This window comes from Megalobrama amblycephala, linkage group LG19 (genome assembly GCF_018812025.1).
Source record: "Megalobrama amblycephala isolate DHTTF-2021 linkage group LG19, ASM1881202v1, whole genome shotgun sequence".
Taxonomy (NCBI): domain Eukaryota; kingdom Metazoa; phylum Chordata; class Actinopteri; order Cypriniformes; family Xenocyprididae; genus Megalobrama; species Megalobrama amblycephala.
The window spans coordinates 19364503-19385772 of record NC_063062.1 but is presented as its reverse complement, the minus strand read 5'-3'; the positions used below and the strand labels follow the sequence as shown (position 1 = coordinate 19385772).

The 21270-nt window shown below is 37.2% G+C and overlaps 1 protein-coding gene across 2 annotated transcripts in view; it reads right to left on the bottom strand.

The window, feature by feature from the left end:
• ptprq (protein tyrosine phosphatase receptor type Q) overlaps window positions 1–21270 on the bottom strand; it is a 93785-nt gene that overhangs the window by 26006 nt on the left and 46509 nt on the right. For both annotated transcript variants that reach the window (XM_048168058.1, XM_048168059.1), the window contains 20 exons: window positions 20459–20566; window positions 20090–20371; window positions 17525–17806; window positions 16930–17050; window positions 16690–16844; window positions 14505–14650; window positions 10744–10885; window positions 7864–8175; window positions 7479–7754; window positions 6755–6906; window positions 6534–6675; window positions 5613–5894; window positions 5151–5474; window positions 2661–2779; window positions 2391–2577; window positions 2073–2314; window positions 1677–1743; window positions 1436–1594; window positions 623–842; window positions 452–525 (listed from right to left, as the gene is read on the bottom strand). In XM_048168058.1, coding sequence (XP_048024015.1) covers window positions 452–525; window positions 623–842; window positions 1436–1594; window positions 1677–1743; window positions 2073–2314; window positions 2391–2577; window positions 2661–2779; window positions 5151–5474; window positions 5613–5894; window positions 6534–6675; window positions 6755–6906; window positions 7479–7754; window positions 7864–8175; window positions 10744–10885; window positions 14505–14650; window positions 16690–16844; window positions 16930–17050; window positions 17525–17806; window positions 20090–20371; window positions 20459–20566 — 3792 coding nt within the window. The remainder of the gene's footprint in view (window positions 1–451; window positions 526–622; window positions 843–1435; window positions 1595–1676; window positions 1744–2072; window positions 2315–2390; window positions 2578–2660; window positions 2780–5150; window positions 5475–5612; window positions 5895–6533; window positions 6676–6754; window positions 6907–7478; window positions 7755–7863; window positions 8176–10743; window positions 10886–14504; window positions 14651–16689; window positions 16845–16929; window positions 17051–17524; window positions 17807–20089; window positions 20372–20458; window positions 20567–21270) is intronic.

The window sequence follows — 21270 nt, the reverse complement described above, 5'->3', positions numbered from 1 at the left end:
CTCAACTCTGCTCAGAGTACATATGGTCCCTCTCTAAATAGTGTTAAAGTAACACTGAAGCAGAGTTAAAGTTAATGAGAAAATTAAGCAATTAATAAGGCTGTGACTGAAGTCAGTTATAGTTCTTGTGTTGCTCTTTTCTTCAGTGATTCTGCTTGTTAACAGCAGGTGTTCATCAATAATGCTCAATCATCAATTAATTGTTTAATTATCTAATTATTATAATTGTTTAATTACTATTCAGTGTTATTTTAACACTATTTAGAGAGGGACCATATGTACTCTGAGCAGAGTTGATTTAACTCTGGAGATTTTGCTGTGTAGTAAGTATATAACAATACTTAAAAAAATGAAAATCTAAAAGGAAAGCGGCAAAATGTGAGCGAGAAATCACAGCTGCTCTTGGTGCATTAATATCGTGACAGTAATATTGTGGCTACTGCGTCCATACCTGCAGTTCTGACCCTCTCTGAGTACTCAGAGTCTGTGTACTGCCCACGGATGTTTGTCGCCCGAAATTTGAACCTACAATACAAAAATAAACAGTAAAGAACAGGTTAAAAAGATCTCTGGATTAAGATATTTACAGCACGGATTAGTCATGTGTGCATATGTCTCTCACACATAATGTGTTTTGGGCTTGAGGGGTCCGTTACAAAGAGTCTTGGCATCTTCAGACAGGCAGCCCTCGTCTGCTCCTATGATGTATGTGTTAGTGTTTGTGCTCATGCGTTCTGATTTATCAGAGCAGCCTGGGTTCAAGAAGCCCTCGTCGGTCAGGTACGGAGCAGTAGGTTGGTGGAAAACACTCTTCCAGTTGGACAGATTACCGAAGTCCATCACTGCATCAACATCAGAACAACAATTTAACAAACTATTCAGTATAATCATTTTATTACACATATGATGGAAAAAAATCTATGTATATGTTGATCATACTGTACTGTACAAACAAACTCTAATGTTCACAACACAATTCCTATGTGTGTGTACATATAGCCCTTACATAAAAGCGTAAGATTTTTTTTTTTTGGGTACTCAAAACATTTCTTTTCATTATCAGTGTTGAAAACAGTTGTGCTACTTAATATTGTTGTGGAAATCATGTTACATTTGATGAATAGAAAACTAGAAATAGAAATCCGAACATAACACAAGATTAAACACTAACTTGTGTCTCCCTATTTTAATCTTGTGCAAAAACACACAAAATAACACTTAATTTTAACATTTATTTTTACAGTCTGATACTTTCTATTAAGTACAATGAACTTTGAGAGTGAAAAACTCATTTCATTTCATTAATTTCACTGTTCGGTTTTACAGTGTGCTTGTTGCATTATTGCTGTATTGTGAGTTGGATTTTTTTATTTATTTATTTATTTATTTTTAAATAATGTTGTATATATAGTGTTAAATGTCAGATTTTTAATACCTGCTGGTTCAGAAACTATGACCTGGACTTTTTGGATTGGTCCATGGTCATCAGTGAAGAAACATTCAGGCATCTCGATGGTGATGGTCTTGGAGGTTGAGATGACGACACCTGCATTGTTCAGAGCAGCCCGAGGCTTCTTTGTTGGCTTGGGTGGAGCTAAATAAACCCGTCAGGATCTTAAAGTGACAGTCACTTCAACAGAGTAGCTGATTTACACAAGTATTATGCTTTCTCGTACCTTTCACACCGGTGGTGATCTGAACCTCTGAACTTGGCCCTAAACCTGCTCCATTCACAGCTGCTATCTGCAACAAGTAAGCAAATGTCAAATAGTCAGCAAATGACTACAATTTTGTGAAAGCAAAATTGAAGTCATAAAAACATGATTAAAAAGAGTGATGCAAATATTGTTTTCTATTTTTGGTGCTGCATTCTCTGTGGTTACCTAGATACGGTTTTAAATAGTTGCCTCTTGTGCTTAGATGGCATTAGATGATGCAAACATACCAGAATTCAGTATGAAAAAGAAACAGACCTGTGCATGCAGGTGGAGAGGCTGGAGCTGAACTTTGGTTTGAACCAAGCAATCAACCCAAGTATGAAAACGGCAAAAAAATTGGTTTTGGTTTCCTACCCTTATACTGTAATTGAATCCACCCTTCAGTCCATCTATAATGGCCGTCATGGTATTATTAGGGTTGCTGATCACAGACAGGCTGTTGATGTAGAAATCCAGTTGTCCATTGCGGTAGATGGCAACATGGTAGGAACTGATGTTTCCATTCGGCTCATCCGGTGGAGAGAATGTTACATAAACACGGGTCACTTCCTCAGGAATCACTGTCAATGTCAAATTTTTGGGAGGATCTTTGGGCTCTGGAAAACACAACCGTGAATGTCACTAAAAGTGCAAATAAGTATCTGAGAAACAAGCATGCACAAACGTCCTCACCATCCTCCAGGGTTCTGGCGAGTACGGGTTCAGATGCTTTGCCGTCTCTGCGAGCGTTGGAAAGCTGCCCCGTGAAGGCGGTGATGGTAATAGAGTACAGAGTAAATGCAGTCAGGTTCCCGACAACCAACGTCCTGATCTCCTCTGAATATCGCACTAAGCTAACGTTATATCCCGAACCATCCAACTGGAAGAGGACAAAGAGAAATTGAAGTAGAAACTGTCAGAAAGTAAACAGATGAACAAGATATTTAAAGTTTATGAACTCACAGCAGTGATGTCAATGATGTATGAGGTGGGCCCTGAGATGACCGATGGTTCATCCCACTCAATCTTTAATCCAGTGGCAGAAGGAACCACTGAGATGCCACCAGGAGGGTTATCAGGGTCTAAGACAAAAAAGGTAGAGATAAAGAGCTGGGGCTGTTTTTAAGCTATATGTATGTGACAATTTTATTGCTCAAAAGCTCAGGAGACTTAATGAATGTTCCCTCTAAGCTGCATGTCTGCACAGCCATGATATTGCTCCCACGCAGACCAACACTCTCTGCATAAGGCAAATAATCAAAAATGTGTGAAATATGCTGATATTGAGATGTCTTAAATCAAAGCTAATGGATTGGGCAGTGCTTCAACAACAGTCCATTGATTTTCAGTATGGAACTAAAACTGTGAGAACGCAGCTCTGATTCAAAGGATCCCTGAACAAGATCCCTGTGGAGATTTCATAGAAGCATCAAAAACTGAATTGAATGATAACTGACATGTTCCAAACACAATGAAGCTCACAGAGGTCATGCATTATTACTTTCCTTTCTTGTTTTCTCTTATAATCTCAACATAACAAAAGTCATTAACAAAAATACTGACACAAGTTATTTTGCTGATATATATATATATATATACATACACACACATACATTTACAGTGGGTATGGAAAGTATTCAGACCCCCTTAAATTTTTCACTCTTTGTTATATTGCAGCCATTTGCTAAAATCATTTAAGTTCATTTTTTCTCCTCATTAATGTACACACAGCACCCCATATTGACAGAAAAACACAGAATTGTTGACATTTTTGCAGATTTATTAAAAAAGAAAAACTGAAATATCACATGGTCCTAAGTATTCAGACCCTTTGCTCAATATTTAGTAGAAGCACCCTTTTGATCTAATACAGCCATGAGTCTTTTTGGGAAAGATGCAACAAGTTCACACCTGGATTTGGGGATCCTCTGCCATTCCTCCTTGCAGATTCTCTCCAGTTCTGTCAGGTTGGATGGTAAACGTTGGTGGACAGCCATTTTTAGGTCTCTCCAGAGATGCTCAATTGGGTTTAAGTCAGGGCTCTGGCTGGGCCATTCAAGAACAGTCACGGAGTTGTTGTGAAGCCACTCCTTCGTTATTTTAGCTGTGTGCTTAGGGTCATTGTCTTGTTGGAAGGTAAACCTTCGGCCCAGTCTGAGGTCCTGAGCACTCTGGAGAAGGTTTTCGTCCAGGATATCCCTGTACTTGGCCGCATTCATCTTTCCCTCGATTGCAACCAGTCGTCCTGTCCCTGCAGCTGAAAAACACCCCCATAGCATGATGCTGCCACCACCATGCTTCACTGTTGGGACTGTATTGGACAGGTGATGAGCAGTGCCTGGTTTTCTCCACACATACCACTTAGAATTAAGGCCAAAAAGTTCTATCTTGGTCTCATCAGACCAGAGAATCTTATTTCTCACCATCTTGGAGTCCTTCAGGTGTGTTTTAGCAAACTCCATGTGGGCTTTCATGTGTCTTGCACTGAGGAGAGTCTTCCGTCGGGCCACTCTGCCATAAAGCCCCGACTGGTGGAGGGCTGCAGTGATGGTTGACTTTCTACAACTTTCTCCCATCTCCCGACTGCATCTCTGGAGCTCAGCCACAGTAATCTTTGGGTTCTTCTTTACCTCTCTCACCAAACGTCTTCCATTTAAGGATTAAAGAGGCCACTGTGCTCTTAGGAACCTTAAGTGCAGCAGAAATTTTTTTGTAACCTTGGCCAGATCTGTGCCTTGCCACAATTCTGTCTATGAGCTCTTCAGGCAGTTCTTTTGACCTCATGATTCTCATTTGCTCTAACATGCACTGTGAGCTGTAAGGTCTTATATAGACAGGTGTGTGGCTTTCCTAATCAAGTCTGAATCAGTATAATCAAACACAGCTGGTCTCAAATGAAGGTGCAGAACCATCTCAAGGATGATCAGAAGAAATGGACAGCACCTGAGTTAAATATATGAGTGTCACAGCAAAGGGTCTGAATACTTAGGACCATGTGATATTTCAGTTTTTCTTTTTTAATAAATCTGCAAAAATGTCAACAATTCTGTGTTTTTCTGTCAATATGGGGTGCTGTGTGTACATTAATGAGAAAAAAAATGAACTTAAATGATTTTAGCAAATGGCTGCAATATAACAAAGAGTGAAAAATTTAAGGGGGTCTGAATACTTTCCGTATATATATATATATATATATATATATATATATATATATATATATATATATATATATATCTGTGTTGTGTGTGTGTGTTCATATATATATATATATATATATATATATATATAATATATTGTTTGGATCTTTTTCTCAGGGGAAACATCTGAGAAGCAGGAGGCTCATGCAAAAATCTCCTGTTGCTGTCTAGGAGAATCATTTGAGACATGAAAGAGATCTCATTTGTAATTTTTCTTTCTTATGGGAATGTCAATATGCACACAGGTGTAACATACTTCCTGCGAGCGTCTGTGTGTGGATCCACTCTGAGGGTTCTCCCGCCCCGGCCCTGGTGAACGCCACCACTCTCATACGATACTCTCTATATTTGAGCAGAGGGGAAAGAGTGACTCCGCTGGTTTCTCCTTCAACCCACTCCACATCTTCACTCTCTACGCAGGACTCCACATGCTCCTTTTGCTCACAATTTCTTGCCAATTGCTTAAACTCTACATTATAACCCTGCAGAAGACCAGGAACATGTGCGGGACGTCGCCAGCTTAGAGACACACTGTCAGAGGTAACGTCCATTATGGTCAGAGACTCGGGGGGACCAGGAACTTCAGAAAGAGAAAGAAACAATCTGCATGATCATGTCTGTAGCACAAATGGTGCAGTGCAAGTTAAATGCCAAAGTACTTAGTGTTGAGTTTTTTTCAAATCTTATATTTCAGCAACCACTACAAATGATACAAGACCTGACTCTGGTGGAGTGTGTGCCGTGCAGTTGGCTTCCTCCCCTATTCCGGCTGAATTTACTGCAGCCACGCTGATAACATAGAAAACGTCAGGCGACAGGCCAGTGAAAGTGTGCGCCACTGTGTATGTGAGTGTGAGAGGATGGGCCTCCTCCTCCAGATTTCCAGAGCGAATGAGGTAGTGCAGAATCTCTCCATTAGGATGAATCGGAAGCTCCCATTCCATGTACACTGAATTCCAATCCAACCCAGAGCAGGACAGATTTCCAACTGCATCTGACACTGCAACATACACACAGACACCACAGATATATAACAAACACACTTGAAAATAAAGCATCCAGTTTTGAAAAAAAGGATTCTTTCTTTGGATTCTTTGAATTTTTTTTAGAAATGTTTTTTAAGAAATACTTAATAAATTACATTAAATTGATCAAAAGTGACAGTAAAGTACATTTATAATGTTACAATAGATTTCTATTTCAATTGCTGTTTTTTTTTAACTTTCTATTTATCAAGGAAACCTGAAAAATGCAACAGTTTCTAAAAAATTAAGCAACACAACTGCTTTTAACATTGATAATATAAAATTTGGTCACACTTTTGTTTAGGGTCCAGTTCTCACTATTAACTAGATCTTTTGCCTCAATAAACTCCTAATTACTTATTAATCATTAGTAAGGTAGTTGTTGAGTTTAGGTATTAAAGGGTGTAGAATAAGGTCATGCAGAATAAGGCATTAATATGTGCTTTATAAGTATTAATAAACAGCCAACATGCTATTAATATGCATATTAATAAGCAGCTAGTTAATAACTAAACTAAAGTGTTAAAGGGAATTTTTCTTGAGCAGCAAATCAGCATATTAGAATGATTTGTGAAGGGTCATGTGACACGGACAGATGTGTGAGTGTGTATTACCTGATTCATTGGTGGTAAACATTACAGGCAGGCTGTACTGATCCCCATTTCCTGCTCTAGTGAATGTGCACACACTGATTTCATATGAATTATGAGGTCTGAAGCCACTCAGTTCTGCTTGTGTAGACGCATCTGATGAGTTCTTGGGTAAACAGAGGCATGTGAGTTTAATTTACACACATAGAAAAATCTAAAATAGATGAACTGTAGGTGTGCACTACCTGATATCTGAAAGTGTATGTGTTCAGTTCCAGTATTCTGAATCCGTAGTGCTGGACGATTCCATTTGGCTCCGGACTAGGTTCCCAGTGAAGCCATACTGAATTCGCAGTGTGGTTAAAAATACTCAGATTGCGTGGTGGAGACATTGGACCTGGACAAATAGCATTAGATATATTAAGTCTGCACATTTATACTGTAGTTGTATGATTTTGCAAAGTAGGCCATTCAAATTTCAGAGTTCAGACTTCAAATTGTAATTTTTAATTTTTAAATTTTCTATTTTAATTTCTAAGCCCAGACTTAACTTAACTTTCCAAAAGTTTAACCATTCTGTATATATCTCAACCATTACGTATATATGTGTGTGTGCGTGTGCATGTGCGTGTGTGCGCGTATCAAACAAATTTCAAATTCAGATTTCAAAGCCAAGACTTAAATATTTAAGTTTTTAAGTTTACATTTCCAAAGATCAAACATCAGGCATCAAATTCAATTTTCCTTTTAAAATGTCAAATATCAAACAAATTCCAAAGCAAAAACATAAATATTTAAAGTTCAACAAAAGTTTAAACTTTCAAAGATCAAACATCAAACTTTTCAAATTTTCTGTTTTAAAATATTCAAATTTAAACAAATTCCAAATGCAAACTTCAAAGCCAAAAATTAAAGATTTAAATTTTAACAGATCAGTTAAAAGAAAACCAGTAAAGATGGGTCTCTGACCTGCTTCATCAGTATGTAGTGGAATAATCACAAAGGGGCCAACACCTTGTCGAGTAACTGCAGCGATGGAGAGATTGTAAGGTGTAAATGGAGTGAGTTCTGAGAGAATTAGGTGTGTTTCAGAGGTGTAGGTTCTGTTGACGGCCCCAGGACCCTGTAAAACTACAGTGTATTCTATAATCTCGCCATTGGCCTCCACTGGTGGGAACCACGACACATGGATGGAGGTGCTGGAGAGATTTCTACTAGCTCCAGGCAATGGCGGAGAACTTGGGACTGTCAGAACACAGACACACAAAGACAAAATCATGAGTTTTCAATCAAGAAGTACGAATCCTCATGCTTTATATACATGTGCATGTAAAATACAGGAAGTGATGAGCACCGTCTTCATCTGTTCGAAGGTGGAGGGTTGCAGTGTGGTTTACAGCTGATCCCGCACTGGTTGCTGGGGTGACTTTTATGATGTAGGGAAAATACTTCCTGAGCTTGGTGAAGAGGTAGATGTTGTCTGTGGTTGTCTTAGAGATGGTGATGTTGATCGTGCGGTTGATGGACGGGTGGGTCGTTCCCGCCTCCTGCAAGCTCAGCTGGTAGAAGACTTTGCCGTTGGGCTCCAAAGGGGGGTCCCAGCTGATCACTACAGCCGTAGAGCTATAGATGGTAGCTGTGAGGTTGTGGACTGGACCACTTGGCACTGCAGCAGGGGGAGGGTGCAGAAGACATGCAATTGATATATGTGATGAGAAGCCAACAGTTACACTTTAGAATGGGAAACAAATCATTACAGTCTAAATAAAAGATGTTTCAATGTGTTACCAAGAAATGGAATGAGGATTTGTTCCCCAATCTAAAGTGAAACATGTCTTTGTGACAAAATTAGGGTTCAAATCTGCCAATATCAGGATATATTTCACCTCAAAATCAAAAAAAAAAAAAAAAAATGGCATTTTACATAAAGAAAATTGAGCCTGTTAATGGACCGTTAAGAGGTTTTTCACTGTTACACTCATCATGACAATTAAACACATTTTCCTCTCCAAATCTCAGTAGCCTACTGAAATCTCACTACTGCAAAAACAATGATACATAATTAAACAGTAATGTTCATTTGTAAAATAATATTTAATCGATTAATTTAATGATTTAAGGATGATATTCAAGGGTGATTTTTGCATTGCAGTAATGAGAATTTTGGGGATGAGAATGTGCTTAAAGGAACACTCCACTTTTTTTGAAAATAGACTCATTTTCCAACTCCCCTAGAGTTAAATAGATGAGTTTTACCGTTTTCTAATCCATTCAGCCGATCTCCGGGTCTGGCGGTACCACTTTTAGCATAGCTTAGCATAGTTCATTGAATCTGATTAGACCGTTAGCATCTCGCTCAAAAATGACCAAAGAGTTTCAATATTTTTCCTATTTAAAACTTGACTCTTCTGTAGTTGCATCGTGTACTAAGACTGACAGAAAATGAAAAGTTGTGATTTTCTAGGCCGATATGGCTAGGAACTATACTCTCATTCTGGCGTAATAATCAAGGAATTTTGCTGCCGTACAATGGGTGCAGCAGGCGCAATGATATTACACAGCGTCTCTCACAAATGTCTCCATGGATGCAAGGCACGCTCCCTGTGCAAGCATGGGGGTCACAGGCAGTGCGTAATATCATTGCGCCTGCTGCACCCATGGTACGGCAGCAAAGTGGAGTGTTCCTTTAATTGTCAAGAAATTAGTGTCACAAAGCACAAAAACTCTAAATAATAATAATAATAAATTACTAAAAAAAAAAAAAATTAATCATATAAATTATCCATTGTATATAAACAGACATCACAGTTAATAAACTCATTTACATATATAGAAATATAGAAATTTATTTCTATATATAAGAAATAAATGGCACACTGCAACATCAAATCACTCAACATTATAATGATTAAAGCAGAAAAAAATACATCTTGTATCTTAAACCCAGAGATTAAAATATTCATATTGTTCATAGGCACACATACAACACACAAATACACATTATTTTCAGCATTCACATTACACACATCTGTAAGTCTGTGGAAATTAAAAATGGTAAATAACTCCAGCGCAGCATCTGCAAAATTCAGAGTCAAAGTACAAGATCACAGATAAAGGAAAGAAGAAAGAATCAGAGAAAGACAGTTGTGTTAGTAGGAAAATCCTTTTGGAGCATGTTCTGTGTCCGAGATATTGGTCTGTACTGAGCTGCTGAAGCTGGGTGATTCTCCAGTAACTGCAAACCAATCAGACACAATCACTCACAAAGAACCAAACAGGACCATGGCATTATTTATTTATATAGAACACTTTCAAAATCTCAGACACCAGGGGAGAAAACCTTTATATTTCAAAAGGTCACCTCTGCACCATTTTTCCCAAAATCACACAAAAACTGTTTATTATGATTCTACACAAAACCTTGACATATAGGTATTGAAATTAGGTCAACATATTCTCTTGCTTAGTATCGCAGGGGAACATTTTAGTGCTCAAATGTTGCTCTTTCATAGTTCAGGATACCTAATGGAGTTCTCAGTTATGTTTCTCAGTTAAGTATCAACTCAGATGTTTCTTCTAATTCCAGGCTATAAAATAGACAACTGCTGTCATAGAGTAATATTATACAGCTATAAAATCAACTCTTATTATTTGCTAAAATTTGGAAAATTTGATGAGAATGTTTGAGTTCATATTGTAGATTCTGGCAAATCTGAGCACATATCGAGACATTGTTGAAATCTCTTGAAATTACTGGGCTCTTTTTCTGTGGACTAACATCTGAGAAGCGAAAAAAAAAGAGAAAAGTCTCCAATAGCTCTCAAACAAGAAATTTTATGATGTTTCAGGTCGACACATTTACAATATTCTTGAAGACAAATATAAAACATGTTACATAATGTACCCAGAAACTTGCCACTGCAGAAAAAACACTAACAGCAATGTGCTATTTTCTATTTTTCAACAAATCCAGTGAGAGGAAATGCAAGCTGGGATAGTCTGGAGACCATCAAATGAAAGGCTTGAGATCAGACACACTCAGACTCGTGATGAGGGCTCAACAATCCCAAGTTTGCAGCTTGGAGGAAGTTGTCTCCTTTCACAAGACGTGCTGAATATGTGCTGTGTGTGTGCGTGTATGTGTCAGAGTTTCAGTGTGATTTTTTTGGAGCGTAATCAGTTGGAAAAGTGGTGCAGAGCTGCACTTCTCCCCTGAGTGTGTGAGGAGACTGACCGTCCTCTAATGTGGTGAAGTTTAGATGGGGACTGAACACTCCCCCATCACCAACAGAAGTGCTGGAACTCATCCATACACTGTACTCCTGTCCTGCCATCAGATCAGACAACACCAGCCACTGCTCTGAACCCGGAACCATCTACAGTGAGAGAAAGAGAACCTGCTCATTCACTGCATGACTGAGTCATCATTACATTGTGAGGTTAAAATGTGTTTATGAGATTTTGAATTGATAGCTATTCTTATGGAGACTACATCCCTTACAGAATGTACTGTGGTGGTTTCATGGTACAAATGAAAGTATGTTTCAAACCGCCATGTTTGCAAAATGATAAAATAGAATGTTTTCTTTACATTCGCAAAACCAAGAAAAAAACATTTCAGAGAACATTAAAAATAAAAGTTTTCATAACTTAAAGGGGACCTATTATGCAAAATTCACTTTTGCATGGTGTTTGGACATAAATGTATGTTATCAGTGTGTACACAACCACCCTATAATGTTAAAAATCCACCCACTCTTTTTTTTAATCCCCATAAATCATAAGCAGTGTCTCAGAATAAGCCATTTGCAGTTTCTATGCAATTTGATGTCACATTGCATATACCCCACCCACGACTGCTGACGGACTCTGCCCTATTAGCATAGACCCGGTGGTGTAATGTAACAAAGTAATAATACTTTCTTACAGTACTTGAGTATTTTTTGGGAGAATCAGTACTTTACTTGAGTTTTATATTTCTGTCAACTTTTACTCCACTACATTTCCTAAATAAAATGTAAATGTATACTTTTACTTCGATACATTTTCCCAAAGCATTTTCGCTACTTACTAAAAAATAAAGTCGGAAGAACACAGACTGCAAGCAAGCATGTGCAAACAAGTGCTCGCACAACCACGGTTGATTTCATTTTCCGGGTTACGTCTGTTGCTGGTGCGGTGTGAAAAGAGTGCGCTGTCATTAAACAGTATGAGAGCGACCTCTAGAGGCGAAATAATAACTAAAACTGATGCCTTGTAGAGTTTGTTTTGACACGTGACGTGAGGCTGCGCGCTGCACAGAGTGGCATGCTTCAAAAACGGATTTAAAACAGACAACAAAACGGTATGTTTTACAGTGTACAATACAGTACATGTTTTCATATCATTATAAAGTAATTCGTTTGTTGACTAGATGCTGCATTAGTGGAGAACAGTAGTATGTTTGCCGTCGAGGCTGAGAGGATGCTAACATTAGTAGTACCTCAAGCGGTTAAAACAATGTGACAAAAACAGCAACTGTTTAATGTCATGATTGTTACCATTCATTTGCATTAGTTTATATCCATTTTTTCACTGTTATGCATTCATTATCCAGCAAAGTCTTTTATGCAAGTCATCATGCAGCGACAGAAACATAAATCAGAAATGTATTCGATTTCAGTTCTTTTTTTTATCAGCACTGTAACACATATTTTGATTAGATAATCATCAAGTTTTCTAAAATAGAGGCAAATAATGTGTGAAAGTATGCATATAATAGACTTATGCTAGACTTATGTGTAAAGATGGTAATTTTTAAGCATGACTGGAATTATATGAAATGGTAACACTTTACAATAAGAGTCCATTTGTAACATTTTAATGTTTTTTATTTTTTTATTATTTAATGTTATTTAAAAATAAGGTTAATAAAAGTATTGTTCATTTTTAATTTCAACATTTACATTTCAACATTTTAAAGTTGTCTCTTACATTAGTTCTAATGCACTTGAACGATCAATGTATAATTAATATAATAGTATTTTTTATATTTAAAAATTACAATAAACATTTAACCATTTTTTTAATTCAAAGAAACAAAATGTAAGAAAGAGTTAAAACTGAACACAATCTTGCTGCTCAAACTGTGTATAGAACAATTTTTACTAATATTTTTTTGCTCCTTTTGTATTTTACATTTACTTGTACTTTTACTTTCAATACTTAAAGGTGCTAAAGAGGATCTTTTTTCGTCAACTGAGAAACCATAGACTGTTAGTGAGTTTTTGAAATGAGCGCATGCGTAAGAACCCCTCCTTCACAGCTCATTTCGAGGGAACGCCTCCCAAAACTCGTGCACGAGTATTGGAACACGAGTGTTTACCACCGGCATTCGCTGTGTCGTGTTAGTGGATTCATTATGTCGGACTCACCGCAGGTAACTCATAATCTGCAGTTGTTACTCCTGACAAAAACATTGCATGCAGCGCCTGTAGAGTGTGGAAAGTTACTGGAGCGCGCAGCCGCGCACGTCTCTCACAAGGAACGTCATGGCAGTGATTGACAAGCCGTTTACGCAATTGGCTGATGTTTTTAAGGCCCTACCTCGTGCACAGATGATGTATATTAATATGATTCCTTTCAGTACACCTAATAAATAGTCTTTTATCAGTTAGTAAAGACAGTTTCAAGTAATAATGCAAAAATGTATAAAACAAAACATCCTCTTTAGCACCTTTAAGTATGTTTAATATCAAAAAAATACTTCTTGTACTTAAGTACAAAAAAATATCACATACTTTAAAACTTTTACTCAAGTAACATTCTAAACAGTGACTTTAACTTCTACCAAAGTCATTTTCTGGTAAGATATCTATACTTTTACTGAAGTATGGTTTTCGAGTACTTTATACACCACTGCATAGACCCCGTACAGAGTCCACTATGTTTATCTCCTTGCCAAAGCATTTAACAGCAACATTCAATCTTATTAAAGCTAATAAATTTATTTACTCAAGAGCAGTGAGTGAAAAACAGCATGTTTTTCCTTCCACTCAAAAATCATATTATAAATGATCTGTGGGGTATTTTTCACTTCAATTCTGTGGACACATATTACATCTTGTAAAAATGGCCATAATAGGCCCTCTTTAATATGAACATTAGCAAAATGTCCTTAGAACATAATTTTGTTAGCTGGGATTGTATTGATTTTATCATAATTAATATATTAATATTTTTCATTGTATTTTCTCAGTCCAAGCTACTTCAAAGAATAAATGGTACAGTACATGTCCAAATTCATGGAACTTTTTGATACTTATTTGTTTAATTTTTCTACACAACTAATGGTGGTAAAAGAAAAATAATCTTAGAAGTAAACAATGTCTTAATTAATATCTAAAACAATTCATATCTACAGTATATTGTGGTTAGAATACACTGTGTGCTAACCAAGTGCAACACGTTTCCAGTGAAACTGAAACTTTTTTTGTATAATAAAACTTTTGAATGTTACTTCTGAAACAAGTAGTAAGGTCCAACGAACGTCCAACCAAAACATTTCAGAAAAAAAGTTCCATGAACGATGAATAAATACTTATTCAGCAAGTATGCAATAAATTGATCAAAAGTGAAAGTAAAGACATTTATAAAGTTACAAAAGATTTCTATTCCAAATAAATCCTATAAGAAATTTCATCTGTCTGTAGCACTGGGGAGCTCCGCCTACAGTTAAGTCTCATTTAATACAGCAGTGTAAACAAATGACATATAGTGTAAAGTTTGGGGCTATTTTACTAATATTTTTGAAAGAAATGTCTTATGTTCATCTTTTATTTGACCAAAAATACAGCGAAAACAGCAATGTTTTAAAATAATATTATATTATTATAATTTAAAATAACTGTTTTAGTATATTTTAAAATAGCTTGCCACATAATCAAGGTGCCCCTGGATATAACAGTGTTTAGTGTCTCCAAAAAGATCAGTACACATCTGTGCGAGTGCGTATACCTGCGTATACTCTGTATAATTATCTGTGTAGTAGATAGTGTAGTATTGGATGATGCCGTTGGGTTCATTTGGAGGACTCCAGCTGAGACGCACTGTAGTGGTCGTAAGTAGTGTGTATAATACATTCTGTGGAGGGTCAGATGGGGCTGCAACACAGAAAGAAAAAAAGTACCATTATGAATACGAGGGCAATGAGGTTTCATGATATTGTGGATCTTTTTCAAAACCTAGTGAGCTGCCCTCACTCTCTAGCAACCTTCTAGACTAGAGCAGCATTGTCACTGAAACTAAACCTTACAAGTGAAATGACATGTCCTGAAACAAGTTAAATATTCCTCTATTTTCTATCAATATTTTTTAGTACCAAACAGAATATACACTACCGTTCAAAGATTTGGGGTTGGTAAGATTTTTAAATGTTTTTGAAAGAAGTCTCTTACGCTCACCAAGGCTGCATTTATTTGATCATTTGTTTTCTATTTGAATATATTTTAAAATGTAATTTATTCCCAGAGTTGGGTATAACGCGTTACAAAGTAACTGTTACTGTAGTCTAATTACTTTTCCTGATAACGCAGTAATGTAACGCATTACATTTTAAATTTATGTAATTTGATTACAGTTACTGATGTCAATAAAATTACGTTACTTGCGTTACAAGAAAAAAAAAAATCAGGTAAAGTGCATTTCTAAAAGAAATCACGTTTGCCGCGGATGCGTCATTATGAATCACCGGAGAACGCATGGAGGAGGATACCCGCACCCAAGACGAGAGCGGTTCAACCTCGCCTAAACAAGCTAGATTGGATTTTTGTTCAGGATCGGGAGGGAAGGTACCTTCTGAACAATACTGTTTTCAAATGTTATTATAAATGTTTTCAGCATTTTTTTCCTGTCTTTAATGCAGTTACATACAAACATAAACACAGTTAAGCTACCACACACATATATGTAAGGAATGTTTAAGCTGTGTCCGAAACCGGTAACTCGTTCTCTGATTCACTAATCCCTATATAGTGTATGTCATTTGAGTGCACTATATCTGCAAAGAGTGAACGAAATTAAGTGAGTGAAATCGGACGCTGACGCAGCCTATAACTGTGCGTCTGAGAGCTGGAGCTGTCACAGAAACGACTCAACACGTAATAAAACTACTTTTATCCTACATGTTTTTTCATAAAATAATATTAATAACAATCTTAATGACTTTATTTTGTAATCCATACCTGCCAGCTTTGTAGTTTCATCGATTGTATGGTTTGTCATGCTTAATATGTGTTCATAATCATTAAATACTATTTTTAAAAAACTGCAAACAAAAATAAACACATTAACAAGTGTACAATATTTCATATATTTATTAGTTTATAATTCATATATTTATAAGTTATGTTTAGTTTGTTAGAATCTCAAGCTCACAGATGACGTGGTCGTTGAGCGCCCTCAGGAGACTGTTATGATTGCATTTGAATGAATAAGCTACCTATAGATGATTAATGAATATTTTTAAGTCAAGTTGCTGTTTTCATACTTCTGTAATATTTTTCAGTCAATATTAAATTACAGAAAGAACTATGAGTTTCAGTTTGTGGTGTATTTTTGTAGGTTTCAAAGTAACTTTAATGTAAAGTAATTAGTAATTGATTACTTTTTACATGTAGTAATCAGTAATGTAATCAAATTACAATTTTATTGTAGTAATTTGTAATTTGTAGTGGATTACTTTTTTTGAGTAACTTACCCAACACTGTTTATTCCTGTGATGGTAAAGCTGTATTTTTAGCAGTCATTATCAATATCTACTATTATCAATGCTGCTTTTTGTGGAAAGCGTGATACATTTAAGGATTCTTTGATAAATAGAAAGTTAAAAAAACAGCACTTATTTGAAATGTAAAAATCTTAACTGTCAGTTATGATCATTTTAATGCATCCTTGCTAATTAAATTTAATTAATTTCTTTTAAAATAAAAAATCTTACTGACCCCAAACCTTTTCATTTAAATCTGATATTTCCCTCCATCTTCTCATCAGTTCATTCTATGATACTTGTGATGCTGCCTTAGATTTTGGGCAAAATTAGACATATGAGGTCTTATAAGCCAGCATATTTTTGTTTAGAACAGTTTTCACATTAGAAATACACTTATAAGTGTTGTTTGGAACAGAACGTGTTTGTGTTCACCTGATTCTATGGTACTGAACGTGATGTAAATCAGTATCCCTCCATCTCCGAGTCGAGTCCAGCTGCTGACGGAAGCATTATACTCACCCAGCCCCTCCACACTCACCACCACTGATGTTCCCGTGACATTGGCGACAAACTCAGAGCTCAGATTCCTTATAAACAAACATACATGTAAGTTTCAATCTAGTATGACTACAGTCTGGTCTATAAAACTGATTTTAAATCATCATGACTTACCACACTCTCACTATGTAGTATAAAATCTCAGAGTTGGCCTCCTCGGGAGGTTTCCAGGACAACTCTACCTCAGTATCTGACAATTTCCTGGCGATTAGGAATTTTGGAGGGGAACTGGGTACTGCCGTTTAGGAAAAACAGCTATTATAGCTCGAAAACTGCGGAAAAGGACTTTACTCTCAAACATGATAGTGATTGGTGTTAGTAAATGTAAGAGAATGTCTCCCATGCTGCATGTGTCCATCCTGACAACTGATAATGGAACATCCAACCAAACAAACACAGAGAAACAAATAAAACATTGTTGGTAAGCTCCTCTGCCTCCTAAGGTAGAAAGATTAAACATGCTTTAAAGATTCATCCATAACACACCCAGAGTGCTGTCAGAAATGTCCTTTGGGGGAAATAAAAACAGTTAAAAACAATGAAACACTCCCATTTCCTGCAAGCAGACTACCGGAAAGCTGTAAAAAGGAGAAATGTTTATGTGTGACCCTGATACTCTGCATCTTTCGCCAGATCCTTGATAACACTAAAAAGGAAGAATAGTTAAATTAAACACCACAGGGTCTGTTCATTAAAAACAAACACTCACCGTCTTCCAGTGTGGTGATGTTCAGGATCTCGCTCGTGTAGTTGCCCATGCCGACCTGTGTGGCAGCCTGCACGCTGATGCGATAGCGCGCGTACTTTCGCAGGTTGGACAGGACAACGTAAGGCACATGTGTGGTTTGGTTCAGACTGTGTGTGGCGTTCCAGTATTCCACGTTGTAGAACAGAATAATGCCGTTTGCGAGAAGCGGGGGCGCCCACGACACGTTCACCTCGCTGGAGCCGATGCTCTCGTAGGTCAAATCATAAGGTGGGCTGCCAGGCACTGGAACAAACAATCAAACCACACATTAGGACAAAGTCAGCACTCAGTGCAAATATTATACAACAGGTAAATAAATTTGCTTGCCATATTGCGAATAGCTGATATTCAATAGAACCTCTTGCAAGTGGGCTTTTTTGAGACAGTAGAAAGGGAGAATGAGATTGGAACCTGCATTTCCCATATACGCAGCTCAACATGACTGAAACATGTTTCTTAACCAATATGCCACAGCTCCAATGTGAAGTGGGCTTCTTCGAGCACTGTATTAACAGTACGGGCATGAAACAATGAAGAGAATGAAATATGAGCACCATACCTCAACATGCTGGAGCTCATGCACTAACCACTAGGCCAGGGGTGTCCAAACCCGGTCATGGAGGGCCACTGTCCTGCAGAGTTTGGCTCCAACTTGCCTCAACACACCTGCCTGTAAGCTTCTATATGTCTAGTAAGACCTTGATAATCTGGTTTAATTGTGTTTAATTGGGGTTGAAGCTAAACTCTGCAGGACAGTGGCCCTCCAGAAGCAGGATTGGACACCCCTGCACTAGGCGATGGCCTCTGATTTGGACTGTTTTAGGTGATTTTGATATTTTTATTAACAGTATGAACAGTATAAAGATGATAGGAAACTATAGGGAGAAGAAGAGGAAATTGGGTCTAGGAAGAGTGAACTCAGATTGAGGAACACGGAAGCACAGAGGATAGAGCAAAACAAAACACTGGTCATGATTCAGAAGTCTAAAATGAGGATTTCGATATAAGAAAAGACAGCGCTTGAGTTTGTTGCCCAGCCCTATTTGTTTGAACCGTGAGAGGCATCTACTCTGACGTAAGCATACGCTACTCCTACATCCTACATTATACGTCGGGTAAGAGGTCACTCTTCCACTGGAACTAGACTCTCCTACGGCAGTTGCCGGAAACCAGTTATTATAGTTTATTAAGTTATAAATATGAATAATTTTCTTACAAAAACCCATCGCTTCACTTCAGAAGGACTTTGTTAACCCTCTGGATTACTTTATGATGGATGGATGCACTTTTTTGGGCTTGAAAATCTCGAGCCCCATTCATTACCATTATAAAGCTTGGAAGAGCCAGAATATTTTTAATATAACTCTGATTGTGTTAGTCTGAAAGAAGATAGTCATATACACCTATGATGACTTGAGGGTGAGTAAATTATCTCTTTAAAAGGTGCCGTAGAACGTCTTTTTAAAAGATGTAATATAAGTCTAAGGTGTCCCCTGAATGTGTTTGTGAAGTTTCAGCTCAAAATACCCCATAGATTTTTATTTATTCATTTTTTTAACTGCCTATTTTGGGGCATCATTAACTATGCGCCGATTCAGGCTGCGGCCCCTTTAATTCCTCACGCTCTCTGCCCCCGGAGCTCGCGCTTGCCTTAAACAGCATAAACAAAGTTGACACAGCTATTATAACCCTCAAAATGGATCTTTACAAAGTGTTCGTCATGCAACATGTCTAATCGTGTAAGTATGGTATTTATTTGGATGTTTACATTTGATTCTGAATGAGTTTGATAGTGCTCCGTGGCTAAAGCTAACATTACACATGAGAGAATGAAGTTGTGTTTATGAATTATACAGACTGCAAGTGTTTAAAAAAATTAAAATAACGACAGTCTTAATAACGACAGAACGTGAATACAGTAAGAAACGATGGTAACTTTAACCACATTTAACAGTACATTAGCAACATGCTAACGAAACATTTAGAAAGACAATTTACAAATATAACTAAAAATATCATATTATCATGGATCATGTCAGTTATTATTGCTCCATCTGCCATTTTTCGCTGTTGTCCTTGCTTGCTTACCTAGTCTGATGATTCAGCTGTGCACATCCAGACGTCCTGGCCTTGTCTAATGCTTGAACATGGGCTGGCATATGCAAATATTGGGGGCGTACATATTAATGAGCGCGACTGTTACATAACAGTTGGTGTTATGTTGAGATTCGCCTGTTCTTCGGAGGTCTTTTAAACAAATGAGATTTATATAAGAAGGAGGAAACAATGGAGTTTGAGACTCACTGTATGTCATTTCCATGTACTGAACTCTTTTTATTTAACTATGCCAAGATAAATTAAATTTTTGATTCTAGGGCACCTTTAAGATTTAATCGCTGTATGTGTGAATGACCCTTAATTGTAGGAACCTTTTGAAGGGGAAAGAGTGTGGGGTTTCAAGATGAAATTCAAGTTTTATGTTTCTTCTAGTTTTTCAATGAAATATGAACACACACAATGACTCACCATCCTCCCCTGACAACATCTGTAGAGTATCAGAAATCTGGTTCCCGTGTCCATGCAGCGTAAACGCACGGACAGTCACACTGTAGTGTGTGTACGGCTTCAGGTAGCGCAGTGTGGCGCTGAGTGATGTGCTGTTGACTGTGTTGCTGTATGTGCCGTTGGTGTAGGAGACCTCATACAGGCGGATGATGCCGTTGGGCTTCTCTGGAGGAGACCAGGAGAGAGTAGCGGTGGAGGAGGTGTTTTTTACTACGACCAGATCCCGTGGGGGTGAATCCGGCTCTAAAAGACAGACAGAGGCATACTGAGAGATCTCATGTGTGTGTAAGAATACTTCTGCATGTATATGAAAAATAATTGGCTCAATACCATCCTCTAGTGTCACAACGAAGATGTAGTCTTCATCGGTCAGAGGGCTTTCCCCCACGGCTGTAGACGCCGCCACACGCACCTTATAACTGCTGTGCTTGTCCAGACCTGTGAATATGATCATAAATAGTTTCATACAGTGGCCTCAAAAACTATTTAAACCCTTGGGTCACACTTAGAAATGTCTGAACGTCATTACATTAGATATAAAATATCAAAGCAGGATGCATTTGCAAACAAATGCAAGAGCTTTTGTCAGAAATTCACATTTTTTCAGCATTTTTGTTCAATGTTTTTTAATCAACATGTATTTTGGTGGATGTTTAAAATCAGTTCTCAAGTTCAGACAGGTTTCCGAGAAAACCGTTCAAACGTTTTTGGGTCGGTAAGATTTTGAAATTGTTTTTGTCTCTTTTGCTCACCAAGGCTGCATTTATTTGAACAAAATACACTAAAAACAGGAATATATTGAGAAATATTATTACAATTTCTAATGTTTTCTATTTGAATGTATGCAATGATGCAAAGCTGAATTTTTTAGCATCATTAATCCAGTCTTCAGTGTCACATGATCCACTTGATCCCTGATTTGCTGCTCAGGAAACATTATTATTATCAATGTTGAAAATGAATTTTTTTTTTTTTTTTTTTTTTCAGGATTTTTTGATGAATCCATTTTTTTTAAAATTTTAAATAGAAATATTTTGTAACATGATAAATGTCTTTGTTGTCACTTTTGATTTATTTAATATGTCCTGGCTGAAGAAAAGCATTTCTTTCAAATAAATAAATAAATTTTGGTATCTTACTGA